We start from the raw sequence: 24,179 nt of genomic DNA on the forward strand, positions 1-24,179 counted from the left end.
GTTTGGGGTGGAGTGACGGCAGGCAGGCGCACAGATTTGGGCACGGGTGATCAAGCGCTCCCCATCCGAGGCGAAAGGCGCAACCCGAATAGGTACCTACTCAAAAAGTAAGTCACGTTTGAGTTCCATGGAGCCGCCTCCCAGAAAACTGGGGATGGGGTCGCAAATCACGAGTGCTTGTGTGGGGTGTGTGTGTGTGTGTGTTGTAGGGTTTGCAAAGGGTGTGAGGGGACCCAGAAGGCTGGATTTCAATTACTGGTCATTTTCTTCTTAAGTCCGGGCCCTTGAACATTGCCCTCCAGCTCAAACACAGCAGTTTGGAGAGCTCCTTCAGCATTCGGACTGGTTCTGACTGAAACCCGGAGCAGATCTAGCACCCCACTGACATCAGAGCCACCATCCTCCACTGTTGGACCCCTCAGCTGTCGAAAGCCCCTCCCCCCTTTCAAAATGACCTGGGCCGGATCTACACTACTGCTTTAAAGCGCTTTATAACGGTTTTGACAACTGTTGGGGCCCAGGACACACTGCATATACAGGTTTCAAAACGTTTTCAAAACGTTTTCAAAGCTCTTTAAAAGCAGTAGTGTAGATCCCCCCTCAATTCTTTCTCCCTTGCTGCTCCTTCTGCCTGCCAGAGGACCCTCCCTGAGGCCACCTCTTACTTCACTCCCTCCTTAAAGTCCACTTTCCTCAAGAAGACTTCAGCTCAACCACGTGGTACCCATAATCCCACTTAGGCTAGATCTACACTACTGCTTTATAGCAGTATGGAAGTGTTGGAGCACAATCCACATCCCATATACCGCTTTTTCATAGTGTGACTTCCTGCTTTTTATTCCACATTATCCAAAATACCACAACAAATGTCATTGCGTGTCCTACGAGGCATAAACGCGCAAGAGGAATATAGCGTTACCATGATGGGATCGTGTTGATTTGACACGAGGTGTAGATCTGTCCTTAGTTTCCTATGAAACATAGAGTCATCACATGCAGGGGGGAATCGTGTTTCCTTACCATCACGTCTCCGCCTGTCCTTCTGTTCCTCATTACTTCCTCTTTTGAAAGAGGAAGTAAACAACGTGTACGTGTCCCATTCAGTGGGCCGTTTTGATCCCGTTGCTTCTCCTGCACACACCAGGAGATAGCAGCAACTTCTGCTTCAAAAAATACGTTGGACTTACTAGGGTGTTGTTTGTCAGACAGAGACAGCTAGAAGGGGTGGGAGGCAGATGACATCATGAGAGGGACCTGTGAAAATCTGTGAGTGCCCAGCAATGAGCATTTATTTCATTTATTACATTTTTATACCGCCCAATAGCCGAAGCTCTCTGGGCGGTTCACAAAAATTAAAACCACGAAGAGCATTAAAAACAACCAACAATTTTAAAACACGAATACAAAATACAATATAAAAAGCACAACCAGGATTAAAACCACACAGCTAAAATTGATATGGGTTAAAATATGGGATTAAAACAGCACAGTTTAAATTTAAGTTAAATTAAGTGTTAAAATACTGAGAAAATATAAAGGTCTTCAGCTGGCGATGAAAGGAGTACACTGTAGGCGCCAAGCGAACCTCTCTGGGGAGCTCGTTCCACAGCTGGGGTGCCACAGCAGAGAAGGCCCTCCTCCTAGTAGCCACCCGCCTCACTTCCTTTGGCAAGGGCTTGTGGAGAAGGACCTGTGTGGATGATCTTAAGGTCCAGGCAGGCACATATGGGAGGAGGCGTTCCTTCAAATAACTTGGCCCCAAGCCGTTTAGGGCTTTGAATGTTAGTACCAGCATTTTGAATCAGGCCCGGACCTGGACTGGCAGCCAATGAAGTTGTAAAAGGACATGAAATGCTCTTCTGATGGAACTCTTTATCTTGGGAAACCTGGGATCACATTCCCGGTTGGCCCAGAAGTTCACTGGGTGAGCCTGAGATAAAGTGGAGTACACCTACACTCACAAATGCCACACGAGATCAATAGATGGAATATGTTGCAAGCTGCCTTGAACAGGTTTTTTCCTAATGGGAAAATGGGGTGGGTATCACTGCTATGAGACGGTGGGGGGGGGGGGAATAATCTGCATGGCCAGATTCCTTCCTCTCCTCGATTGGCCCATTTGCCCTAATCAGAACACACACAATTGCCGAAGCTGCCACCGAACTTTCAGAAATGGGGAAAGAGTCAGAACGGAGCGGCGTGATGAAATAATCAGGCAACGGCATTCAGTGTTCGCTGTCTGCCTAAACAAAGTGCAGAGCTGATGTTCAAAAGAGGCAGCCGATGTATCAGGAGCAGCATTAGGGGGAGCTCTGGCGCTACCTTAGTAGCTGTCCAACATTAAAAACAAAACAAAAACCACACCAAACCCAAACATCACACATACCACTTACGGTCTTGGCCAAGGATCTAGTTTCCCCATCATGTGTGTGCCAAGAAGACGCTGGGGTTGAGATTAAACCCTGAAAGGTGCAATCGGCTGATCAAGGAGAGTGGAGCAATTAGATCAGACTGAAAGGGTTATCTGGTGCATCATCTGTCTTCTCAAAGTGCCTCCTGAAAGCCGGGCCAGGGGTCCCTAGCACAGCGCAGGCAGACACCTCCAATGACGCCCATGGATATCTTCACTCCCTACTCCATTCCCCCCACCCCCGAATCTGCAGTTCAGCAAGCAGGAAGAGAAAGCAGTGCAAAGGGGGAGAGGGCCGAGGGGTCAGAGGAGAGAGAAAGAGCAAGGCTAGAGGATGTGAGTGGAGAGAAAGATAAAGGGAGGGAATGGGGGGAAAGGAGCAAGGCTGAACATAAGAACACAAGAAGAGTCCTGATGCTGGATCATCAGACTGAGGGTCCATCTAGCCCAGCACTCTGTTCACACAGTGGCCAACCAGCCGTTGGCCAGGGAAAACACAAGCAGGACATGGTGCAACAGACTAGGGGCTAGGAAAGAAGAGTAAGAAGGCAGTGAGGGATGGAGAAGGGAGGAATAGTTTGAGGGAGGGAGAAATAATGAGGCTGGAGGCTGGGAATGGAGACAGAGAAAGAGCGCGCAAAGGGTCTGAAGAAGATTGGGCCGGCCAGGAAGCAACACTTTCCATTTCCCCTTCCTTCCCAGCCTCTAACCCCAATGTTTCTTTTCCCCTCCATCACTTGACTAGCCAGCCCCCAATGGCAGCCATTACATAACTAGCCACATCCTCAATAGGAGCCATTTTGTGGTGGTGCCCACAGCAGTTTCTCAAATTCCCAAAAGTGTCCACAAGTCCAAAAAGTTTGGGGGGGCCCTGCAACAGCTGTCTTCTGCTGTTGCTCTCCAACAACTGGCATTCAGTGGTAAATTGCCTCTAAACATGGAGGCTCTACCAAGGATCATGAACAATAGGTATTCATAGACCTCTCCACCTCCATGCTGAATTGCTCTAACCCCTTTTGAAGCTAGTGGCCAATAATCATATCTTCTGGGAGCATATTTTATACCTTTAAGTATTTATGTTACTTATTATTACCTTTATATCCCACTTTTTTTTCCTATTCCAAGGGCCCCAAGCAAGCTTATACAGTCCTCCACCTCTCTACCTGTGAGGTAGGTTAGGCTGGTCATCAATGACTGGCCCAAAGTCATCTGGTGACCTTTTTGTCCGAGTCGGGACTAGAACTTGGATCTCCTGAGTCCCAGTCCTATGCTCTAACCACTACACCACACTGGCTATCTACACAGTGTGCAAAGAAGTAGCGATGTAAGAAATAACGCCATGGACCCTTTTGCTAATCGTCTTGTTTGAGCTGGTTTTGAAAACGATTTAATCTTTTAAAAACATTGTGTATCTGTTTGACATGTTATTGAAATAGTATATAATTTTAAAAGCCAACAAAAAATAATAATTCTGTCCCTCCCCCTTCTCCTTTCCCCATTGATCAATGGTCTCTTGTAGCAGTCAGTTATTTTGGGTGATCCTTTCCTTCTATCCTTGAGGTCTTGCGCCAGGAACTTTTCATGGTATAAACTGGGAAAGCAAATATACAGGTTAAACTGATTTTGCCACGTGCCTCCCAACCCATATCCATCACCACAATAAGGTTTCCCTCTAAAACAACCTTTGTCAACCTGGCGCTCTCCACATGTGTTGGACATTACTACAACACCTATCATTCTTAGCCAGCATGATGCTGGACTGGGAGTTCCGGGAGTGAGGCCTCATCTAGAGTTATTGCATCTAGTTCTGGGCTCCACAATTCAAGAAGGACGCAGACAAGCTGGAGCGTGTTCAGAGGAGGGCAACCAGGATGATCAGGGGTCTGGAAACAAAGCCCTTTGAGGAGAGACTGAAAGAACTGGGCATGTTTAGCCTGGAGAAGAGAAGATTGAGGGGAGACATGATAGCACTCTTCAAATACTTAAAAGGTTGTCACACAGAGGAGGGCCAGGATCTCTTCTCGATCATCCCAGAGTGCAGGATACGGAATAACGGGCTCAAGTTATAGGAAGCCAGATTCCGGCTGGACATCAGGAAAAACTTCCTGACTGTTAGAGCAGTACGACAATGGAATCAGTTACCTAGGGAGGTGGTGGGCTCTCCCACACTAGAGGCCTTCAAGAGGCAGCTGGACAGCCATCTGTCAGGGATGCTTTAAGGTGGATTCCTGCGATGAGCAGGGGGTTGGACTCGATGACATTATAGGCCCCTTCCAACTCTGCTATTCTATGATTCTATGAATACATCCCAGAAGGTGTCAGGTTGGGTAAGGTTGCTCTAGAAGTATTGTTTTTCTCATCAGTAAATTCACACAGATTTAATTTACTAGAACTCATACCATTGACTAAAATGTGTTTAATTGGGCAGTAAACCTCATTATTGGAATCTTTTTTCCCTGTTTTTGACACTAGCAATGGCACTGCATCCTTTACCACACCTGAAGGCAGAAGGCTAACTTAGGGGGCCTTGTGTCATCTGCCACTTGAAGCAATTGCTTCATTCTGCCTAATGGTAGGGCCAGCCCTCTCCTGCAAGTAGTATGCAGAGCTATTCTGCCTCTGAACCTAGAAGTTCCATATAGCTGCCATGACTCATAGCCATGAACAGAACCATCCTCCAGGGACTCGAAGCCAGGGCCTCTGGAACATGAGCTATTAAACCACAGCAGTGTTTGATGGATTTCAAAGAAGAATTCAGTGGATTTCTTCACCAAAGGAGCTGAGTCAGAAGACGGTTGGCCCCAAAGAGCAACTTCTGAAAGTCTTTATTATTTTAATTTTATTTATTTTTAATGGAAAAATGGATCAGGTATGAGCAGACACCATCATTAATATGCCATAAATTTCGCTCCATAATCCACGTTTTGGACAGAGCTCTGAAGCCACACAGCAACCTTTGATGTATGACTTTAGCAAAGGGACAAGGAGGAGAATTCTGGGGTTGAAGGGTGTGTAGATGTAAAGGCAGGTCCATGAAACAGGACAAAATACCACCACCACCAGGAATCATGCCATCTTGAATGAGAGGACAGAGAAAATAAGCACTATAAAACATTGAGAAATAGGATGTGCAATCTAGTACCATGCGGTTTTGAATAGAACATGGCGGCTGAAACGTTGGCAGCAGCCAAGAACACCATGTGCTTGGGGCTTGTGAAGAACCCAGAGCAGGAGGCCAGAACTTCCCCAAGACAAAGGAGAATAAAATGGCGAGAGTGGATTTATAGGCAGGGCTACACGCACGTTGCAATTCCATGGGCATGCAGAACATGATCTTGATAGCCTTTCCTAGACAAGACAGAAAGATTGGCTGCAGTCATACATGCTCTAACAACCTCAATGCTGGACTAGGGTGACACGATCTGTGGGCAGCTGCCCTTGGAAAGCTTGCTGGATTTGGATGATGGGGGTTGGAACTGGACTAGATCGTGACATAGTCTGACCTGGTACAAAATAGTTTCCTAAGGCCTTCTTATTGCGGTGCGGTCAGAGACCCATTTTGTCCCTTTTGCTATGTTTTCCAATACCTGGTGAAGCCGTAGTCCTTTACAGAGGCCTTTGGGTGGCACTAAACGGATCATTGGTTCTAATTTCCAATTAGCTGCTTGGAGTTCCCCAAGTCCCTGTGCTGAAATTAGGTTTTTAAAACCCCCACTGTCACCAATGGAGAGTTTTTAAAGCCTCACTTGCAGCATGGGATGGAAGACAGGATACCCCTTATCTCCAGTTTGTGATCAGTGATAAGGGCAGGGGCCGAATGTAGGCCTCCTACGCAGGCCACATCTGGCAAACGGGCTGGAGGTACCCCATCCCTGCTCTAGTTGAAGGTAGTTATGTGTGTGTTTCTAAAAAGGGTGCCGAATTCTATTTTCATGTTAATAATGATGCTGATGCAATTTTTCCTGCATTCCTCCTACATTTCTCCACTAGCAAGAAGAACAGAAGAGCCCTGATGAATCAGGCCAAAGGTTGGGCAATTAAATGCTTCCAGGAAGCCTATAATGCTTCCCCTGTTGTTCTCCAGCAAATGGCATTCAGTGGCTACAATCCGTAGAGCAGCAGCACTATCCCAATGAGAAGGCCTTCTCAGTGGTGGCCCCAGGACTATGAAATGAGCTCCCCACTGAGGCCCACCTAGCTCCAACCGTCATCATTTGAGTGTCCTCTACTTCTAGGCATTTAATGGCATATTATAAGGCACTTATGTCAGCTGTCTTGAACGGGTCTATTATTGCTGTTTACTGAAATTGGTTTTCGCTACTTAAGTTGTTTTAAATTAAGTATGTTAAAAAGTTAGATGTTTTATTATAATCTCGTATTATGTTTAGAATGTTGTTGTTGAGTGTGTGTGTGATTGTTGTGAACTGGCCAGAAACCTCGGCTGTTGGGTGGCATAGAAATGAAATAAGATTGCCATTCCATCATAGCTTGAATCACATGTTCTATAACACCATCTTGATATGTACGGGATCCATTCACAGAAATGCGGCCTACCTGGATCTCATGAAAAAAGGAGATGCACTCTGATTTGGGGTCTCTGCATTTGAACACTTGGGTCTTTAATGAATAGCTCAAGCCAGATATTTCAGCACAAAACCCAATTAAGAGTATCTGTAGTATCTGATCGATGCACAGACAATCAGTTACAGAGAAGTTATCTGAAGACAACACACAGTTTGTTCCCTGGCATGGAACGCAATGCCGCGAAGCCCAAACACACACACACACGTGAAAATTGTGGTTAGGTGATAACGATGTGGTGCATTGCTCAATGGAGTTGGCGAATTCCTGTAAGCGTCTAAATAAAAGTTGATTCTTTGCAATCTATTAGCATATTGCATGATGCTTGGTTTGCAAACTATTTTCAAAAACTGAATTAAGCCACTCGGTTTCGACAGAAGGATTTCAACACTTGTTTCATGACTAGTATTAAATGACAGCTACATTTCTTAAGCAAAGTCTCTTCCAATGTATCTTTTGCTTGATGTCAGCATGATATCCTCTTTCAGTACTCATTACCGTAGGTACATTCGAGTGGGATAGAACCCTCATCCAATTAGTTAACAAACGTCAATAAGCAGAAATATGTTGTCAAGTTCTCGCTTTAGACAGGATGTGTCATTTGTAAACATGAAACTCCTTTCCCCCATTTCACCATTTCCTCCCAATCAAACACGTCATAAAAAGGCCCACATTTAATAACGTCTCCTGTGCATCCTATTGGATTCCTTGTAAAAACCAGCACCGCAGTTAGAGAATAATGAAGAATACACTCGCAGTTAGAAGAGCAGATGTTGCAAAACGGAAGAAGCAAAGCTGCCATTCCTTAACAAAGGTGTACGGCTCTCACGGTAAAAAATCTAAAACAAAAAAATTTACCTGCTCCCACTGTGCAAACACTCAGCCTGCCACGTGAGCCCTCTGTTCCTCACCTGGAGCCGCAGTGAGCACCCACAGCCACCCGGGTTTCTTCATGGGACTTCCTTGCAGAGGGCTGCAGCCATTCACGGTAGGTCCAGGTAAGGAGCAGGGGGCACACGCAATGGGAAACGGGGGCTCCGGAGCACTTCAGACCCGCTTTGGCTCAGAATTCGGATCTGAGCCCTAGTAAACAGTCCTAGCAGTTCTCTGAAGGCATCATACAAAACCTCTCTAAAACTGTTTGAGCTGTATATAAGAGGAGTGTTGAACTTTTAAGCCTGCGGACTAAATCCGCCCTCTGGAGACCGTGAATGCCACGCCCACTGCCTCTGGTCCCACCCCCTTCCCCTGATTGCCAATTGTTTGGTGGGTTACCGGCTTTTATAGTCCCCCCTCCCTTATTCAAAAAGGTTGAAATGCCTCTCATAAAGTTCATTAGTTGGAGCAAGTCCTATCAAGTTCATTAACTGCCAAAATGCTAACCTTCCTGCCAACTTCTGAAGTAGGTCATTGCAGGGCCTTTTAACAAGTGGTACCCCATCTCTTGAATTCTCCCTAACACCATCTTTGTTTCCTTTTGAGCAGCAGGTGAAAAACTCTGATTTCCCCAGGCTTTTTTTTTTTTTAAGTGTGAGGCTTATGATAATATTTTCTTGTTTTATTACTCTGCCTTGTTTTATTGCCATTTTTATGATCCCCGTGTTTTAAAACAGCAATTCTATTTTTATTTTATTTTGAAAGCATTGCCTATAAATATTCTAAACAGAGTAGTCTCGTGGCAGTAAACTCCCTCTACTGAACGAAGGCATTCTCTGTGGCCTCTCTCCACTTTTGGAACCCAAAGCAAAGTATTCCCCGTAGTAACCTATGGCTGCGAGAGCTGGACCGTAAGGAAAGCTGAGTGAAGGAAGATAGATGCTTTTGAACTGTGGTGTTGGAGGAAAATTCTGAGAGTGCCTTGGACTGCAAGAAGATCAAACCAGTCCATACTCCAGGAAATAGAGCCAGACTGCTCACTTGAGGGAATGGTATTAAAGGCAAAACTGAAGTACTTTGGCCACATAATGAGAAGACAGGACACCCTGGAGAAGAGGCTGATGCTAGGGAAAGTGGAAGGCAAAAGGAAGAGGGGCCGACCAAGGGCAAGATGGATGGAGGTATTCTGGAGGTGACAGACTTGACCTTGGGAGAGCTAGGGGTGGCGACGGCCGGCCGACAGAAAGCTCTGGCGTGGGCTGGTCCATGAAGTCACGAAGAGTCGGAAGCGACTGAACGAATAAACAACAAAAAAGCCTCTAGAAATGTGACAAACCCCAAAAGCTGACACTTTCCCAACATTTAAATTTCTGGCCTGGATCAAACAGGGACTTTAAAGTGGCTTTGAAGAATTTCAATGTCTTGCGCTTCTAAATATTGTTAACCCATTCCACGCTTTAAAAAGGAGAGCATAAACTGAGATTAAAACACACACACACACACGCCCCCTTCCAAGAGATTAAGCACAAATTTTGTTCCCAGGGCCAGGCAAACCTCAACAGGTGGATAGAGGCTGGGGAAGGAAAAAGACCACAAGGGAACAACAGTAGATACATGTGAATATAGGGCTCGTAAGAAAGGTGAATTTAGGAGTTGCACTACCCGACTGTCGCCTCCATTTAAGAAACTTGCAATGAGTGGCAATAGAGAATGCCAGGCACTGTTGCCATGGGGCGGTGGAGGAAGCTGGCTTTGCCAACTTCTTTTTTAAGCAGCCAGCTTTAAACACATCTGGAGGAAACCAAGTTGGGGAAAGCAGTTTTCGAAAGAAAAATTACCATCTTGTGAGCAGCAAAAGACGCCAGGGATGCTCCACTGAACAGATATTCAGACTAGCTAAGCTGCCAGTCTGCTACACGGTGTCTGAGACATGTAGAATTAGACAAACACGATTACAAATAATTCTAAGTATTATAATTGGCAATTGGAATTAGCCGCTGATGGGGGGGGGCATTTACTTAATTTATGCCTTTAATCCCAGTTCTGTCGAGTGGAAATGGAGCAAGTGAAATTGAGCGAGATATAGGGCACACAGTATGCAACACTTTCAAAAGATTTTAAAGTAGTCCACGTCTTCAAGTTACAAATTTTGTTTAGATGGCAGCAGCTGGTAGTGGTGAAAATCAGCGTTCTAAAGAAAACACCATATTGCAACATTAACTGCTTCTCAAGCTCACGGATTTCTAGATGCCCTTGTAGCAGGACTTCAAATCCCAAAATACAAAACCCCAAGGAGAGCGAACGTAGCCCTTAACTTAGCCCTGGTGTCCCATCACAAATGAGACCCTGTACCTACAAATTATCCAGTCATCCCAACTAGATGTTGAGTAATGCATCATGTGGAAGGAAGATAGGGCTCAGCTTACAGCAGACTTATGGAATCACAGAGATGCCAACCTGGCATTGTTGGACATGCCAATATGATGAGCCAGTGATGTTGACCTCAGAACAGTAAACAACAATTCAAGTTATTATCTCGTCAAACCAAAGGTGTGGAAGCTTAAGGGTGTGTGTGTGAGATGTATGGCACATGGACACCTGGAAGATGAAAGCTAACTTTCCCAGTTTACAAAAACATCTGGTTGCCTTGAGAAGGTTCCTACTCACCCATGGGTGGATCAAGGCAACTTGTCATTTGCAAGGTGAGATTCCTACACACCAAGCCTAGACTGCAGGACCTTAGACAAGCAGCCTGAGCCGTTCTGGATGTCCATCTAGTTCAGCTTCTAGTTCCCCAGTGTGGCCATCCTGACACTTCTGGGAAACCCAACCCTATCTCTGAACATCCATTTAATTATTGGGGCTTATTACCCATTGACAGACCTATTCCCACATATTTGTCCTTTTAAAGCCGTTTGATCAGTGAGATGCATGTAGTGATGGGAGAATCATCCGAGCATCAAACTTGAATTCTACCTTGCAGCTCTGTCGGCTTCATTTCCATTCCTGATTGTGAGCTCTTTGCCACCCACTCCCCGTTTGAATGAGGAAAGTATGCTTTAAAAAGGGGGGAGCACACCCACTTGGTCTTTTGCCCCCATTGATTATTGCGTGAAAATGCATTTTTTTATTCAAAAATACACATTTTTGACGTGCACGTTTCTCAAGTATGCATTTTGAGAATGAGCACCGTAAGCTTGAGAATGTGTGAGCTTTCCCTGCAACATGTACTCGCATTCAGGGGTGTGTATGGGGCAACCTCTGGTCTTAAACGAACAGAAACAAACTTGTGTACAACCCCAGATGCAAATGGGGAAAGTCAGGAAGTAGTCAGCAGCGATTTCTCTGCTTTTGAATGTCACATCTCCGCCTTCAAATGACTATTAGCCTGAATTCTATAGTAGCTTCACAGCCTTCTCCTGATCCCCTGACTTCTGTTTCCAGCTGTGCCCCCCTCGTCAAAGAACACTCAGGGCTTTAAACCAACTTTGTGACTTTTTTTTTTATTGATGGGCGACAACTTTATACTCCTAGATATCACTAGACTGTGTACACTTAGGAACTCAACATTATAGGAGAGCAGACAGCAAAATTAAACAAAGCAGACTGAAAGAAATATCAACCTTCATTATTTTGCCCATTTTTTTTTGTTTTAAAATCCCATGTACACAGAAGCATAAATGCAGTTTTGAAATCTCTTAATAGCAATAAAGTTACAATCACCCATCTATATAGACTAACATTTTAACTCCAAGTATTTTGATCTGCAATGTGTACTTAAGCAGTTTCTCATCACACAATTATTAAAATGTGCATTTTTCCCCTATCAGGAACCAGCAACTCTGAATATTATACTTTTCTGTTGGGTGGTTGGTTGGTTTTTAAAGGAGGACCGTTTTTTCCTTGATAGACACTGGCTCATTTTTACCATTTATCAAAAAAAAAAAAAAACCTAGTGGGGGAAGAACATAGAGAAGGGCTTTTTTTCTTTTCTTTTTTTTTAGTTTTTTAATTTAAGTAAAGATAAAACATTTTCACAGAAATCTACAAGTTCTGTTGCTGGTGCAGGGCTGTTTCTACTATGCAATTAGAAAGTGGGAATCAGTTGCAAATCCCCTGTTTTAATCTCTTAGGATTCAGCATTAGCGCAAAAAATACTCTGTGTGTGATTTGTGAGACTGAGTCTTTTCAAGCCCAAAAAGACTTCATTCGGCAAAGTCAGTAAGCCAACACCAACTAGGCTGTTCACAAACCCCAAAAAGGAAATCTTCCCTTTCACTCTACCCCATAGTTGCAAGGGGGAAAAGAGAGGAGGCAAGGATTCACTCAGAAGAGTGCTGAAAGAGAGGGGGGAGGGGGAAGGTGGGGGAGAAGAGTTAGAGAAAGTTGGCGTTCTAGAAAGCAGGTAATCTGGCAAACACAGCAGAAAAACAGAACGTTTCAAAGCAGGTCAACTCGACGGTAGTACAGGAGGTAGGCTGTGCGCTCAGCAGACGGCTTCACTACCTGGTACTGAGTAATCACTTTGACAGCCTGGTCATCTATGCGCAACCAGCCATTGAGACCAATCTGGAAGACGTCTGTAGTGTAATGTCCACCAGTTGCGCTGTTTCCATGATGATAGACAACTGCCAAGAGACCCAAAAACAAATGGATGGATGGACGAATAACAGGGGGGAAAAACTAGATCGGGTTTTAATGGATGCTGGTTTGCCCAAGTGTGAATTACTGCAACAACCTCAATGAGTCATATGCAAGGGTCCAACAAGTTAGATTATTAATCCTCACCCAAACATACTCTCAAAAGACCTTGGGTCTGCAGAAAGGACTTCAGGAAGAAGCAAGGGATTCTCTCATTTGTGCTAGGATATGGGAGAAAGAAAGGAAAGGACATACTCCTGATGTCCCCACCCACCATTTTCCAAACTTCAGCTCACAGACCAGTGTCTCCCAGAAGCTCTGCACTTGCTAGAGGACTTGAGAACATGGTGGTGTCTTCTCTTACTCACGCAGGGTCGTTTTAGAAACGGGGGGGGGGGGGGGGGAAATAGTCCACCATTTCTTTTCTTGGCCAAGAGAGAAAATTCTGCACCTCTCCCAAGCCGTTAGTTTAGCAAGCTTGAGAGAGAGGTAGAAGTCGGCATTTTTTGCAGAACTTGTGCAATCACCAAATTTGTTTAACAAAAAAATGACAGCCTATTGCAAGCTTTAAGAAGGCAGCTGGTCACCTTTTCTCCTCACTTGCAATGTTTCCCACATCACTGCCATTTATTTCTCTGAGAAAAGGTCTAAATTCTGGACATTTGGCAGTCATCAGTGTGGAATTATGAGTCATTTTGGAGCTACTCTTAGTGTGCTTGATTCTGGTTACAAAATACGAATGTCCTTGTTGAACTTATTTTTTTTTTCAAATTCCGAATTCCACAGCTTATACAATAGGGAACCGTTTTAATTTTAGCTGCACGTGCTGGATCTGAGGGGAATGTCAGCAGCAAGAGCTCTTGTGTCGAAATTCATTTCTCTGAGATGAATGAGCACATACCTGCAAACAGCCGGTAGGTTCTTTGGCCTTTGAAAATCTTACTTTTGACACCTGGAGACAACAGCTCTGAAAAACACACAGCAAAGCTTTTAATATTATCGGATGATCTCTTCTTCTTCAAAAGTAATCAAGCAAGGAGAGAATGCACCCAGTGAAAGCGACAAAGGAACTACTGAAAGCAGTCTGCTGATCGTCGTTCTTCTAGTCTACTGCAATCCTCCCTAAGGAGAGAGATAAGCTCTTCCTTGATCTCTGCCAATGTGAGGGCTGCCCAAGATTTCCATTTATCACACAAGAATAACAGCAGATATTGGGTTTTGTAATATACCGGGTTAGCATGAAACAGAGTTAAAATAAATGATTATAAGAAGGGATGTGAGAAACATTTTAGAGATGATTACAAGGAGTTATGCCACAGTTTTCTGGCTTTTTATAATTTCCTATGGGACAGAAATAATGAAGGTACCAAGCTTGTTGAAATAGCATCAGTTAGAGACAAAAGCGAAAAGCTTTTTGTTTTGACACTCTGATGAAGACTTTGTCATAGGCTGATTTAAGGTGCCTCTGGAATTGCTGTATAGAAAGCCTTTCATGAAAAGTATAGTGGTAGAGGCTAATTCTATAGCAGTTGATACTTGGTGTCAAACATAGCTCATTGTGTGTTGCCTAAGTAGCTCTACAAGTGTACATTAGTCACAACATGAACTTTCTCTTAAACAAAGCCCCAGAGATATTTTCCTCCTCTTCCTACCCCCCCCCCCCCCGGGCCATCCTCCCTCCCACCTGAAGATTCACCTTTACTTATTTCCAGGTCAACAGGATATTCAATATTTTTAATGAGCTTCTGGCACCCTCCCGTTTTCTCATAGACAAAACGCTTGAGGTGGAGAACAAGGACCGGAGGGAGTTCTTCAAGGGTCACTCTTCGACTGATCTCCACCTAGGGGAGAAAAAGCAGGATTTCCTTTGAACCTCTGTCTCTATTAGACACCGAATGTAGAAATCAGTCCAACAGCCAGATGTACACCTTCTGTTTTTAGGTACTGTAAGGTACTGCTGGATTTCCACCAAAGGGGAAATAGTTATACGTGGGGCTGCCTTTGAAAATGATCCGGAAACTTCAGCTGGTACAAAACAGGGCAGCCCGTTTACTAACAGGGACTGGCCAGCAAGACCACAACACACCAGTCCTTCTACAACTTCAATGGCTGCCAGTCCAGGTCCGGGCCCAATTCAAAGTGCTGGTACTAACATTTAAAGCCATAAACAGCTCGGGGCCAGGTTATTTGAAGGAACGCCTCCTCCCATATGTGCTTGCCTGGACCTTAAGATCATCCACAGGGGTCCTTCTCCGTGAGCCCCTGCCAAAGGAAGTGAGGCAGGTGGCTACTTGGAGGAGGGCTTTCTCGGCTGTGGCACCCCGGCTGTGGAACAAGCTCCCCAGAGAGGTTCGCTTGGCGCCTACACTGTACTCCTTCCGTCGCCAGCTGAAGACCCTTTTATTTTCTCAGTATTTTAACACCTAATTTAACTTAAATTTAAACCTTGTTTTAATTCTGTATTTTAACCTATATCAATTTTTGCTGTGTGGTTTTATCCTGGTTGTGCTTTTTATATTGTCTTTTGTATTTGTGTTTTTAGATTGTTGGTTGTTTTTATGCTCTTCATGGTTTTAATTTTTGTGAACTACCCAGAGAGCGTTGGCTATTGGGCAGTATAAAAATGTAATAAATAAATAAAATAGATGTTAAGACAATACTTGCAAATACATACATGTAGAACACCCATCTCCCTCAAATATACAAATCCATCTATCTCTACCTCTAGGTCCACTTCAAGGTTTTCAGTAAAGAAAACACTTAATGGACACTTCTGTCCTAAGTGATCCAAAACTGGCCTTCTATCCTGCTCCAGTTCTGTCCAATACAAGGACACTATGTACATGAGCGAAGAGTATTTATTTAGTATGTGCTAACAGTTGCTGTGAAGCATAAGAGATAGAGGACTATGTTCATAATCATTTTAGAGGAAACTTTTTAAAAGCACTTTGAGATGTTTGTACTCCTCCCAGACTAGACACTAAAATATAAACCAAACCAGACTAGCACCTCAAGTGAACACCCATTTCTTCTAGAAGCCATAATTGAGCACTTGGGTTGTCAAGTAAAGAGGAGACTAAAACCATATATGTACCAAAAGCCAAAGTGAGAGGCTAGCCAAACAAAACCAATGTGGTGAACCTTGACGGCTTTGCGCTGTAAGTTTTCCTCCCATACAAGGGATGCCTCACAGACAACCGAACGGTTATTCTCCCACCTTTTACTCCCACACATGTCAGATGCAAAAATCCAGACAGGCTGAGTTCGCCTACACATAATTTTTCAGAGCAACACACTTCTCACCCTTTTCTCCAGGTTGTTTCCCTCCTCCGCCTCCAAATGCCTAAGCCAACTCTTTTCTATCGTGTGGTGCATCACTGTTTACAAAGATTTCCTGTGCTTCCTGCATTAAGACTGGTTAAAAAAACCCCAATCTCTGATTATATCCATCTACTATTTGATGAGCACTGGGTAGCAGTGGAAAAATACCAGGCATATTCATAATTCGATCAATTTTGAACTATTATGACAGAAGCATTGCATTTTTAATTGTCTGAATTCAATTTTCATTTCAAACAAGTTTAAGAATCCATTTCTAGTAAAACAATGTGCTAAGCACCAGGCCCATTCACAAAACAATCTTCACTGATTACACAGAGGAGTCAGTCAGCAGTATGGCGACCAAGTACGTCTGCCACTAGGGAAAAAAAAAAGACTCGCGTCACACGCAACTTCCAACTACCAATGTAACATGCAGAAACACAATGAGGATAGGAGCACATGGTCTCCAAATCTCTATGATGCACTGCTCCATTTACTTGGCTTGACTGCACTGGCTATGGCTAGATTCAATTGGTGATCAGCCTAGAATTCCATAGATGCAAGACTCCGGGTTCTCTTGATGGATACTAAGTCTTGGGCTTGCACTGTGAATGTTTTCTGGGGGGGAAAGTTCAGTAGAGATCCAATCCCTGACACATTCCATTTCAAGTACCTCAGGAATCTCCTCCGGAGATCATGATAACTCCCCTCTAGCCAAAGTCGAAAATATGGGCTAGATCAGCCTTCCTCAACCTGGGGCGCTCCAGATGTGTTGGACTGCAACACATCTGGAGCGCCCCAGGTTGAGGAAGGCTGGGCTAGATGGAGAGATGGTTTAAACTTGTTACAATGCAACTTCATGCACTCATGAAGTCTGAAGCCACACGAAACACCACCACAATGATTAAAATGTAGTCCTTGCGTGCAAAAGCTTCGCCAGTCGAGAAAGAACGTACCTCCTGCTTGGTTTTTGTGGTATAACCCTGGACAGACTCGCGTGCCACCAGGCTTTCCAGCGCATCCTGGACGGTACGTATCTTATCAGACTGGATGTCCAACTGCAGAGTGAAAAATGGCTGCAGAGTTGCAGACTCCTTTGAGCTCTGTTGGTAGACCACAGATCTACAGAAAGGTTGAAAAGTTGTTTGTGAAAAAAGTTCAAAATTTAAACCTGGGGGGAAAACTGTGGTCAAAACAAACATCCACATTTGTCTTTTTTGAAAATATAGTGCAGACCCATATAAAAGTCCTATGGCCAAACTCAGCAAAGGGACTTCAACTGAAATTGTGTTCCGAACACACACCAGGTTTTGACAGCTGTTAAGAGTTTATTGGTTGAAATAATAACCAGGTCTAGTAAATGAAAATTTCAGGCTTCATGCAAAAATGAAATATGGTTTAATAATGTGCCCAATGGAAGAGATGGGGCGGAAAGACTAGCTTAATAAACCTAGCCCTTCGCATTTCACCTTTAAAGCCATAATTAGGAACAGAAAACAACTACTCAGAGACTCCGTTTCTCACATAAAATTGCTCTTCCTGATTTATAGTCCATTGGAAGATTTCAGTATGTCCAGATCCTTAAAACAACTGCGTTCAACTTGCTTAAATTTGTCCATTAAACGCGGAACGTGAAAAGTTGAATAAAATCCACGTTCGTCAGTTCAGGCATAACGTCAAAGCCCAACTTCTTTTTAATATTGACACACACACATAAACACGCCAATTTATACAGTAGCAGCTTTATTCCGAATAAGAGCTTTCTTGGGCTGAGTGAAGCCCTCATAATAGCAAGGCTGATGTTTGTAAGAGACAACTTGGCCCACTCACTCTACTACATTAGTGCCGTGTTTGTGACACTTTCCCATCAAGAACTGACAGGCTATTTATTCAGATAAAGGTATGCTTAACTGTCTTTGAATACTAGGCAGGCAATAACTGCTTGAGTCAGGCTGTGACTAAACTTAACGCAGCTAGTGTTTCAAATTAGCAGTTCGCAGAGGCATTTTTCGCCGTACATGAGCAGCAAGAAAACTGCAGTGCTTGTGGCTGGTATTGGGGGGAGGTATTCAGTCTTGCTCATAGGTCCTGTCCAACTGCAGAGGTGGGTAACTTCCTGCAGTTGGGAAGGCGGCATTAGTCACTCTGAACCCTACAGAGCTGTAGCCTTCCTTTACCAATGGAACTGCCATTGCCAAAATCTCACTGATTCTGCGGTGACTGTACTTTCTGGATCCACCCTCTACCATATCTGTGTTCACCTGTCCCTACCATATACCACATGCTGAAGGGGAAAGGTCTGAAGTATAAGAACCTAAGAGCCGCATTGGATCAGACCAAGAGTCCATCTAGCCCACCATTCTGTTCACAGTGGCCAACCACACAGAAAACCCATAAGCACTGATGCCCGGGGCAGTACATACCCATCAGGACTAGCAACCATTGATCGTCTTAAACTACAGGAATGCATCTAACCCCTTTTTAAAGTCATCCAAATTTATGGCTGCCACTACATTTTGTAGTAGCAAATTCCACAGTTGAACTGTGCACTGTGTGAAGAAGTCCTTCCTTTTATCTGTCCTGGATCTCCCACCAATCAGCTTCATGGGATATGACCCCACGCTGGGTTCAAGTATTATGAGAGAGGGAGAAAAATGTCTCTCTACCCACTTTCTCCACACCATGTATAATTCTGTACACCTCTATCATGTCTCTCCTCATTCACCTTTCCTCCAAGCTAAACAATCCCAGCTTTTGCAAACTTCCCTCATAGGGGAGTTCCTCCAGCCCCTTGATCATTTTGGTTGCCCTTTTCTGCACTTTTCCCAGCTCTGCAATCTCTTTTGTGGTGCGGTGACCGGAACTGTACACCGTATTCCATGTGTGGTTGCACCAAAGATTAGCATAAGGGCAGTATGAGCAGGGAGTCTACTTGATGTGTGCACACTCCCCGAAGAATTTAGAACCCAGCACAATCAGGATCCAATGTTGGGAGACAGCACGGGGCCAGTCTCCCTAGTCCAACTGAGCACTTTCTGGACTGTGCCCTCAAACGCCAAGTCCACACAAAAGCACGTAAATGGACTATACCTGATGATGTCACATATGCTGTGGCGTCAACAATTCAGATATAGGCAGGTTTACAATTTAAAAGCACCGTTTTCTCTTCGAAAGCAACAAATTATCCATGAATTGTGCTAATAAAAAAATCTGGAGAGGCCAAAACTTCATTGGAGGAGGGAGGTGCTTAATCTACATTTTCATGGGGGAAAAAATGAGAAAATGCAGCAATTTCTAAGATTTGGTAGACTAGTACTACCATTCCTATATCCGCCTGGGGCCTCACATGAGAAAGCTTTCCAACATCCCAATGTGGGATCCTGTTTCTGCGGTGACCTACTTTGTAGAGTGAGTAGGACGGGCGTGGCTGAAAGCAGACAACACATGTGGGATTAGAGCTTTGTGGCTCTCCCATTCGGCAAGACATTCCTTTTTTAAAAAAGAAAAGAAAACAGGAATCCTCCATTTCATCTTGCTTCCTTTGGATGTCAACAGAGGATGCTATGCTCACCATTAATAATTGTTACCAGATTAAACATACAAACTAGACGCCTCAAAAGTATGTAGAACTGTTTTTCTTGCGCCCCATCAACTATAAAATATTCTGTCATACTTGTATGACAATAAAAGTATGTTCATCCAGGAAGCACCAGCTGATACTTTACTTACAGGAATATCCTTACATTAACTTTTTGGATGTACTTTTACATGCAACAATATTCTATTTATGAACACGACTTTCCTTGAAAACGGATTTATAATTTAATAGCCACAGCACCTTTTTTTCTCTTACACTGGAAAAGAGGAATGTCTATGAAAACAGAAATCAATTCTTTTCCCACCTGTTGTGCGACCCAGATTAGAAAGGACGCTGGTTCAGTTTAATTACAAGAACTTAACTTGAGCAGATGCAGTTTTGTGCATATTTTTCGTTTTTACTTTCTGTATTGTATTGATTTTGTAGGATTTTCTATAAACCGCCCTCAAAGGTGGTTAATACACTTTTAAAACAAAAAAGCATAAACAAAATTAGTGCCCGACCAGCCAAGTCACAGCTTAGAAGCCAAATACAGTTTTTGAGCAGGTGAAACCGAGGGCCTAAAAACATCAGGAAAACATTATCAAACATTTAACACACTTTTTAAAAATGGAAGGGATGGAAAGATATACTTTGCGGGGGAGGAGGCTCACAGTGGTTCCCTACACCTCTTAAATAAAAGGAAACTGACCATTCCAGGAGGGGCAGCATTGTATTTTAAGTACATTTCTGAAGATCGTTTTCTGATACTCAAAAGTAACAGATGAACTGAAAAGTATCTCTGAAAAGTATCTGGGCATGCTTGTTCCCCATGCAGGTTCAGGGCCCACATGCAAAGAGGTCCACACAGTGCCTAACTGAGCACTGCTGTGCACAAAGCTGTTACAAGGATTCTTTGTTCCTCCCAGACCCCCATGAAACCCTCCCCCCCACACCCTCTCCTGGCTTGGTCAAAGAACTCACAAAGTGATGCTTTCATATTGAACAGCTCTGACCAACAAGTCACATTTTAATTCTGGAATTAACTAGTTAGCTGGATATTTTTAGGCCCGACATATTATCCTGGCTTTCCAATTCACTGGAACTACCTCATCAGTAAGTTGTACCACAGAGGTGTGACAGGGAGGGGAGTGAAGAGTTAGGAAGGAGACATCGCCTCTGCCCATTTCCCCTCATAAACGTGTTCCTTGCATTCTACTCAACGTAATTAAAATTCACAGTACCTTATGTGACCACCAAATATATCCGTAATTGGCGTCTGGACAAAATCCGCCTGCCGAGTGACAGAGGATTTATTGCGTGGTCCAACTTGCTCCCATTCATCCTCACTGCCTTCGGCTTGCTCCTCTTGTTCATCCTCTTCGTTCACAGGCTGAGTCTCTGGACCATTGGAAACTGCAAGTTCTTTTGGGGAGGGAAAGAGTGCATTTTTCATCTCTGCATTAGATCTCTTTCTCCTCCCTACGATAGAGATACTGGGGGTGGGCGGTCTTTGTTCTGAAGGTAACAGCAGTCATATGCGTCATGACGTTTTTCACGCGAAAAGAGACACCCCGCCTTACAGAAAGCCAACTGATAAAAGCAGCTGTTGATTCTTTTACAACGTCAGGCTACTATTTTAAGGTTACTTTGATACTCCCAATTCCTTTCTTTCACTAAAGCGTAAGACCCAGTGAAGACAAAACTCTTATAAACTATAAGCACTGAGACCTGAGTTAAGGTCTCACTTAGAAACAGAGGAACTACGACTTAGCTTAAGAAACACAAGCTCCTGGTTTTGGAAGATGTTTGGGCAAGACACGATCAAAAAGCTCCCACCTTCAGCGGGTCTATCTTGTCACATCATTGACAAGACAGACTACTTGTCAATGGTATTTATTTTTTATTTATTTATTGCATTTATATACCGCCCCCATAGCTAGAGCTCTGGGAGCAGTATATAACAAGATAGCTTGTTATATAGCTGTGACAAAATAGCTACTGCTACTCCTCTTTCTCATCATGGCTACCGCTTGCTTGCTTGACAGGCAGAAAGGCTGTGAGCAAACAGGCAAAAGTGTCTACTGCTGCCCTTTTTCTCCTCACCATCATTGTCTGGGCCAGAGCAAGGAGGTAAACAAGCAGGTTGCAATGGTGAAGATGATGAGCAACTCCGGAGGCTTTTACTGAGGGTGGGCCCTTAGCAGATGCCCAAACATGCCTCCTTTGGAAGTCGGCCCCTGAGCTTAAGAGCTTCATCACACCAGCTTTATACTGCGCAATCACTGTGAATTGCATGCAAAAGACTCAGAAGTTTTCCACCTTATAATCTGCTTTGATTGTGAAGTACTCCCATGCAGCCTGCCTTAACACTATGTGTGATTTTAAGGCAGCTTTAAAGACTAGCCTTTTCCGGCAGGCCTATCCAGATCAATGTTAAATCATGATTTTTTAAGATGCATTGATTCCTGTTCTAATGTTGTTCCCCGCCTCGATCCAAAGGGAGAGGCGGGTAAGAAATAAATTTATTATTATTATTATTATTATTATTATTATTATTATTATTATTATTAATCGTGCAATAAAGCAAAAAGATTTGCCGTATTTAGCCCCTATATTTTGAGCGTATCTTCCGAGCCGCCGCTGGGGCGCAGGAACAGGATTTTAAAGAAATGCTTACATCTTCATAAGCTTTAAAGATAAAGACACCAAAATTGGCACAGTAATAGATATTAGGGAGAGCTTTAAGCATACCAAATTTGAATTGAATTGGGTCATCTGTTGGATTTTTAATGATTTTTTACATTTCCCCCCTTAAACTCACTTCCTGGTATGCAAAGGATCGCTGTCGCCCGGGAGCAAAAACAACAAGAACCGCGAAAGCTCAGCGCTACGGGGATAATCCAAGGGAAGGAGGTAGGTGGGATGAAGCTTTAAGTCCTGCTCCCAACCCAGAGGAGGATGGGGAGCAGGGGAAAGAACAGCGAGAACCACTTGCCAACCTTGAAAACAGAAACTATGGTTTGAAGCACAGGCATGATGCTAAAGCAAAACAACTTCAAACCACGGTTTCTCAACATGACTCAAGGCCAAATCCTTAACCATGACTTGCATATTAAAGACATAATAAATCACCATGGTTAAGGAAAACAAAACCTGAAAGCATTATGTCTGCACAGAGATTGTAAGGAGATTTATGTGTGTTAATTTACTTTTAAAGAACTTACTTTCACTATGCGGAGATAGCAATTTCTTCAGAATCAGCATTTCCTCATGTAGACCATTCAGAATAAACCCCAGATACTCTTCAGCATCTTCTTGTCTGCCCTGAATAAACGGTTAGGTGTTTTAGAATACGTTTAGCCACTCAGTATCCAACCCTGAATACTTTCCAGATTTATTCACGATCTGAGGAGTGACCCAAAGGCATGAGTAGATAGTGCACTGAAGTTAAATTAACTTTCCAAATTATCACTAGTCTCTCAACTGTACTCCCAAATTGCTTTTTAAAGTTCAGTTGAGTTTCTATAAGCAGTTTGAGAACTTGGTACAAGATCAATTTTATTTAAGCATCCTTTTGGAATGCGTGTGGGCTTATACTGGGAAAAAGGTGTGCATGCCAACATCATCTCCAATGCCCCTGCACATGTTGGCTCTTTTTGTGACCTCTACATGTTCAGCACAAAGGTCTGAAGTGGGAATCTAATGCCTTTAAGCTGAACACATTTAGAATTGCCCCCATCATTTTGAACAAGGGAGGGTTTCTCACTGCCTTGAGGCTTCTAAAGCGTGTTCAACTGAAAGCACTTAGAACCTCCCTTCAAGCATTTAGCTTCCTTGGATGAGGATGTTGTGTGCAGTGCTAACGTGTGTGGCCAGCTCCCCACTATACACATTCTTTTTGAACACCTGTAAGAGTACAAAACTGATGGGTACAAAAACTGACTCCAATATGAGCTCTTATTTATCAGTCCAATGAGTTTCCCTTCAGTTCTCACTCCAAATACTTGAACAGCTTTTTGATGCACGGGTATTTGATTTTTTTTTTAAAAAAAAAACCCACCACTGATAAGGGACCCATTTCTTCTGACATATCTAGCTGCTGAATGCAAAAAGCACTGGATTTAGCAATCCTACTTATGGGTAAAATTTAACTAAACAACTTCTCCTTTGAGTTCATTCCTGTGTCCTCTTGCACTCTTGGTTCCAGACTCTTGAGGACCTCCAACATTCACTTCCACAACACAGCCTTCATGTGCACTGCTGAGATTAAGCTCCTCTGTTCCCCAAGGTTTGCAGAGGGGGTAAAACACTAGCACCATGCCTTCAATATTCTTGCCAAGAGAAAATAAGTATTTTGCATTTGATACTGACACCCAACATACCTATTTCTGTTCTCTTATTCTGCATTCTATGAGCAACTGAACTGTACCTTTAACACTGTCTCTTAGTATAACTGGCACTACTCAGGTGTTTTAGATTAGATGAAAATAAGGATGGTCCACTACTGCTGAAGAATGAAGTCAGCTGTCGTAGTTCCAGCAGTAAAACAATACAAACGCTGCTTCTGTGAGGCTACTTACATAACACATAGGATAAGGTACAAACATCTTAAAAGATCTAATCCTCACCTTTTCTGACAGACTTGACTTGATAACTGTCAGCAATCTATAAATGTATGTGGGTTCAAAGGCAGCCCCGGGTCTGATGTCTCTTGCAATCTTTTCACCTAAAGCTGCAAGACAAAAAAAAAAGGAGGGGGGAGAGATAGCA

At 43.6% G+C, this 24,179-nt stretch overlaps 1 protein-coding gene across 2 annotated transcripts in view; it reads right to left on the reverse strand.

The window, feature by feature from the left end:
• Positions 1–11,355: 11,355 nt before the first annotated feature.
• The window catches only part of USP10 (ubiquitin specific peptidase 10), a 33,069-nt gene continuing 20,245 nt past the window's right edge, over positions 11,356–24,179 (reverse strand). For both annotated transcript variants that reach the window (XM_063141538.1, XM_063141537.1), the window contains exons 8-14: positions 24,038–24,141; positions 22,634–22,733; positions 20,651–20,831; positions 16,786–16,951; positions 14,205–14,349; positions 13,410–13,475; positions 11,356–12,495 (exon numbers count right to left, since the gene is read on the reverse strand). In XM_063141538.1, the coding sequence (XP_062997608.1) occupies positions 12,308–12,495; positions 13,410–13,475; positions 14,205–14,349; positions 16,786–16,951; positions 20,651–20,831; positions 22,634–22,733; positions 24,038–24,141 (950 nt within the window). In that variant the 3' untranslated portion in view covers positions 11,356–12,307. The remainder of the gene's footprint in view (positions 12,496–13,409; positions 13,476–14,204; positions 14,350–16,785; positions 16,952–20,650; positions 20,832–22,633; positions 22,734–24,037; positions 24,142–24,179) is intronic.

The sequence above is a fragment of the Elgaria multicarinata genome, chromosome 14, assembly GCF_023053635.1.
Source record: "Elgaria multicarinata webbii isolate HBS135686 ecotype San Diego chromosome 14, rElgMul1.1.pri, whole genome shotgun sequence".
NCBI classification, from domain to species: domain Eukaryota; kingdom Metazoa; phylum Chordata; class Lepidosauria; order Squamata; family Anguidae; genus Elgaria; species Elgaria multicarinata.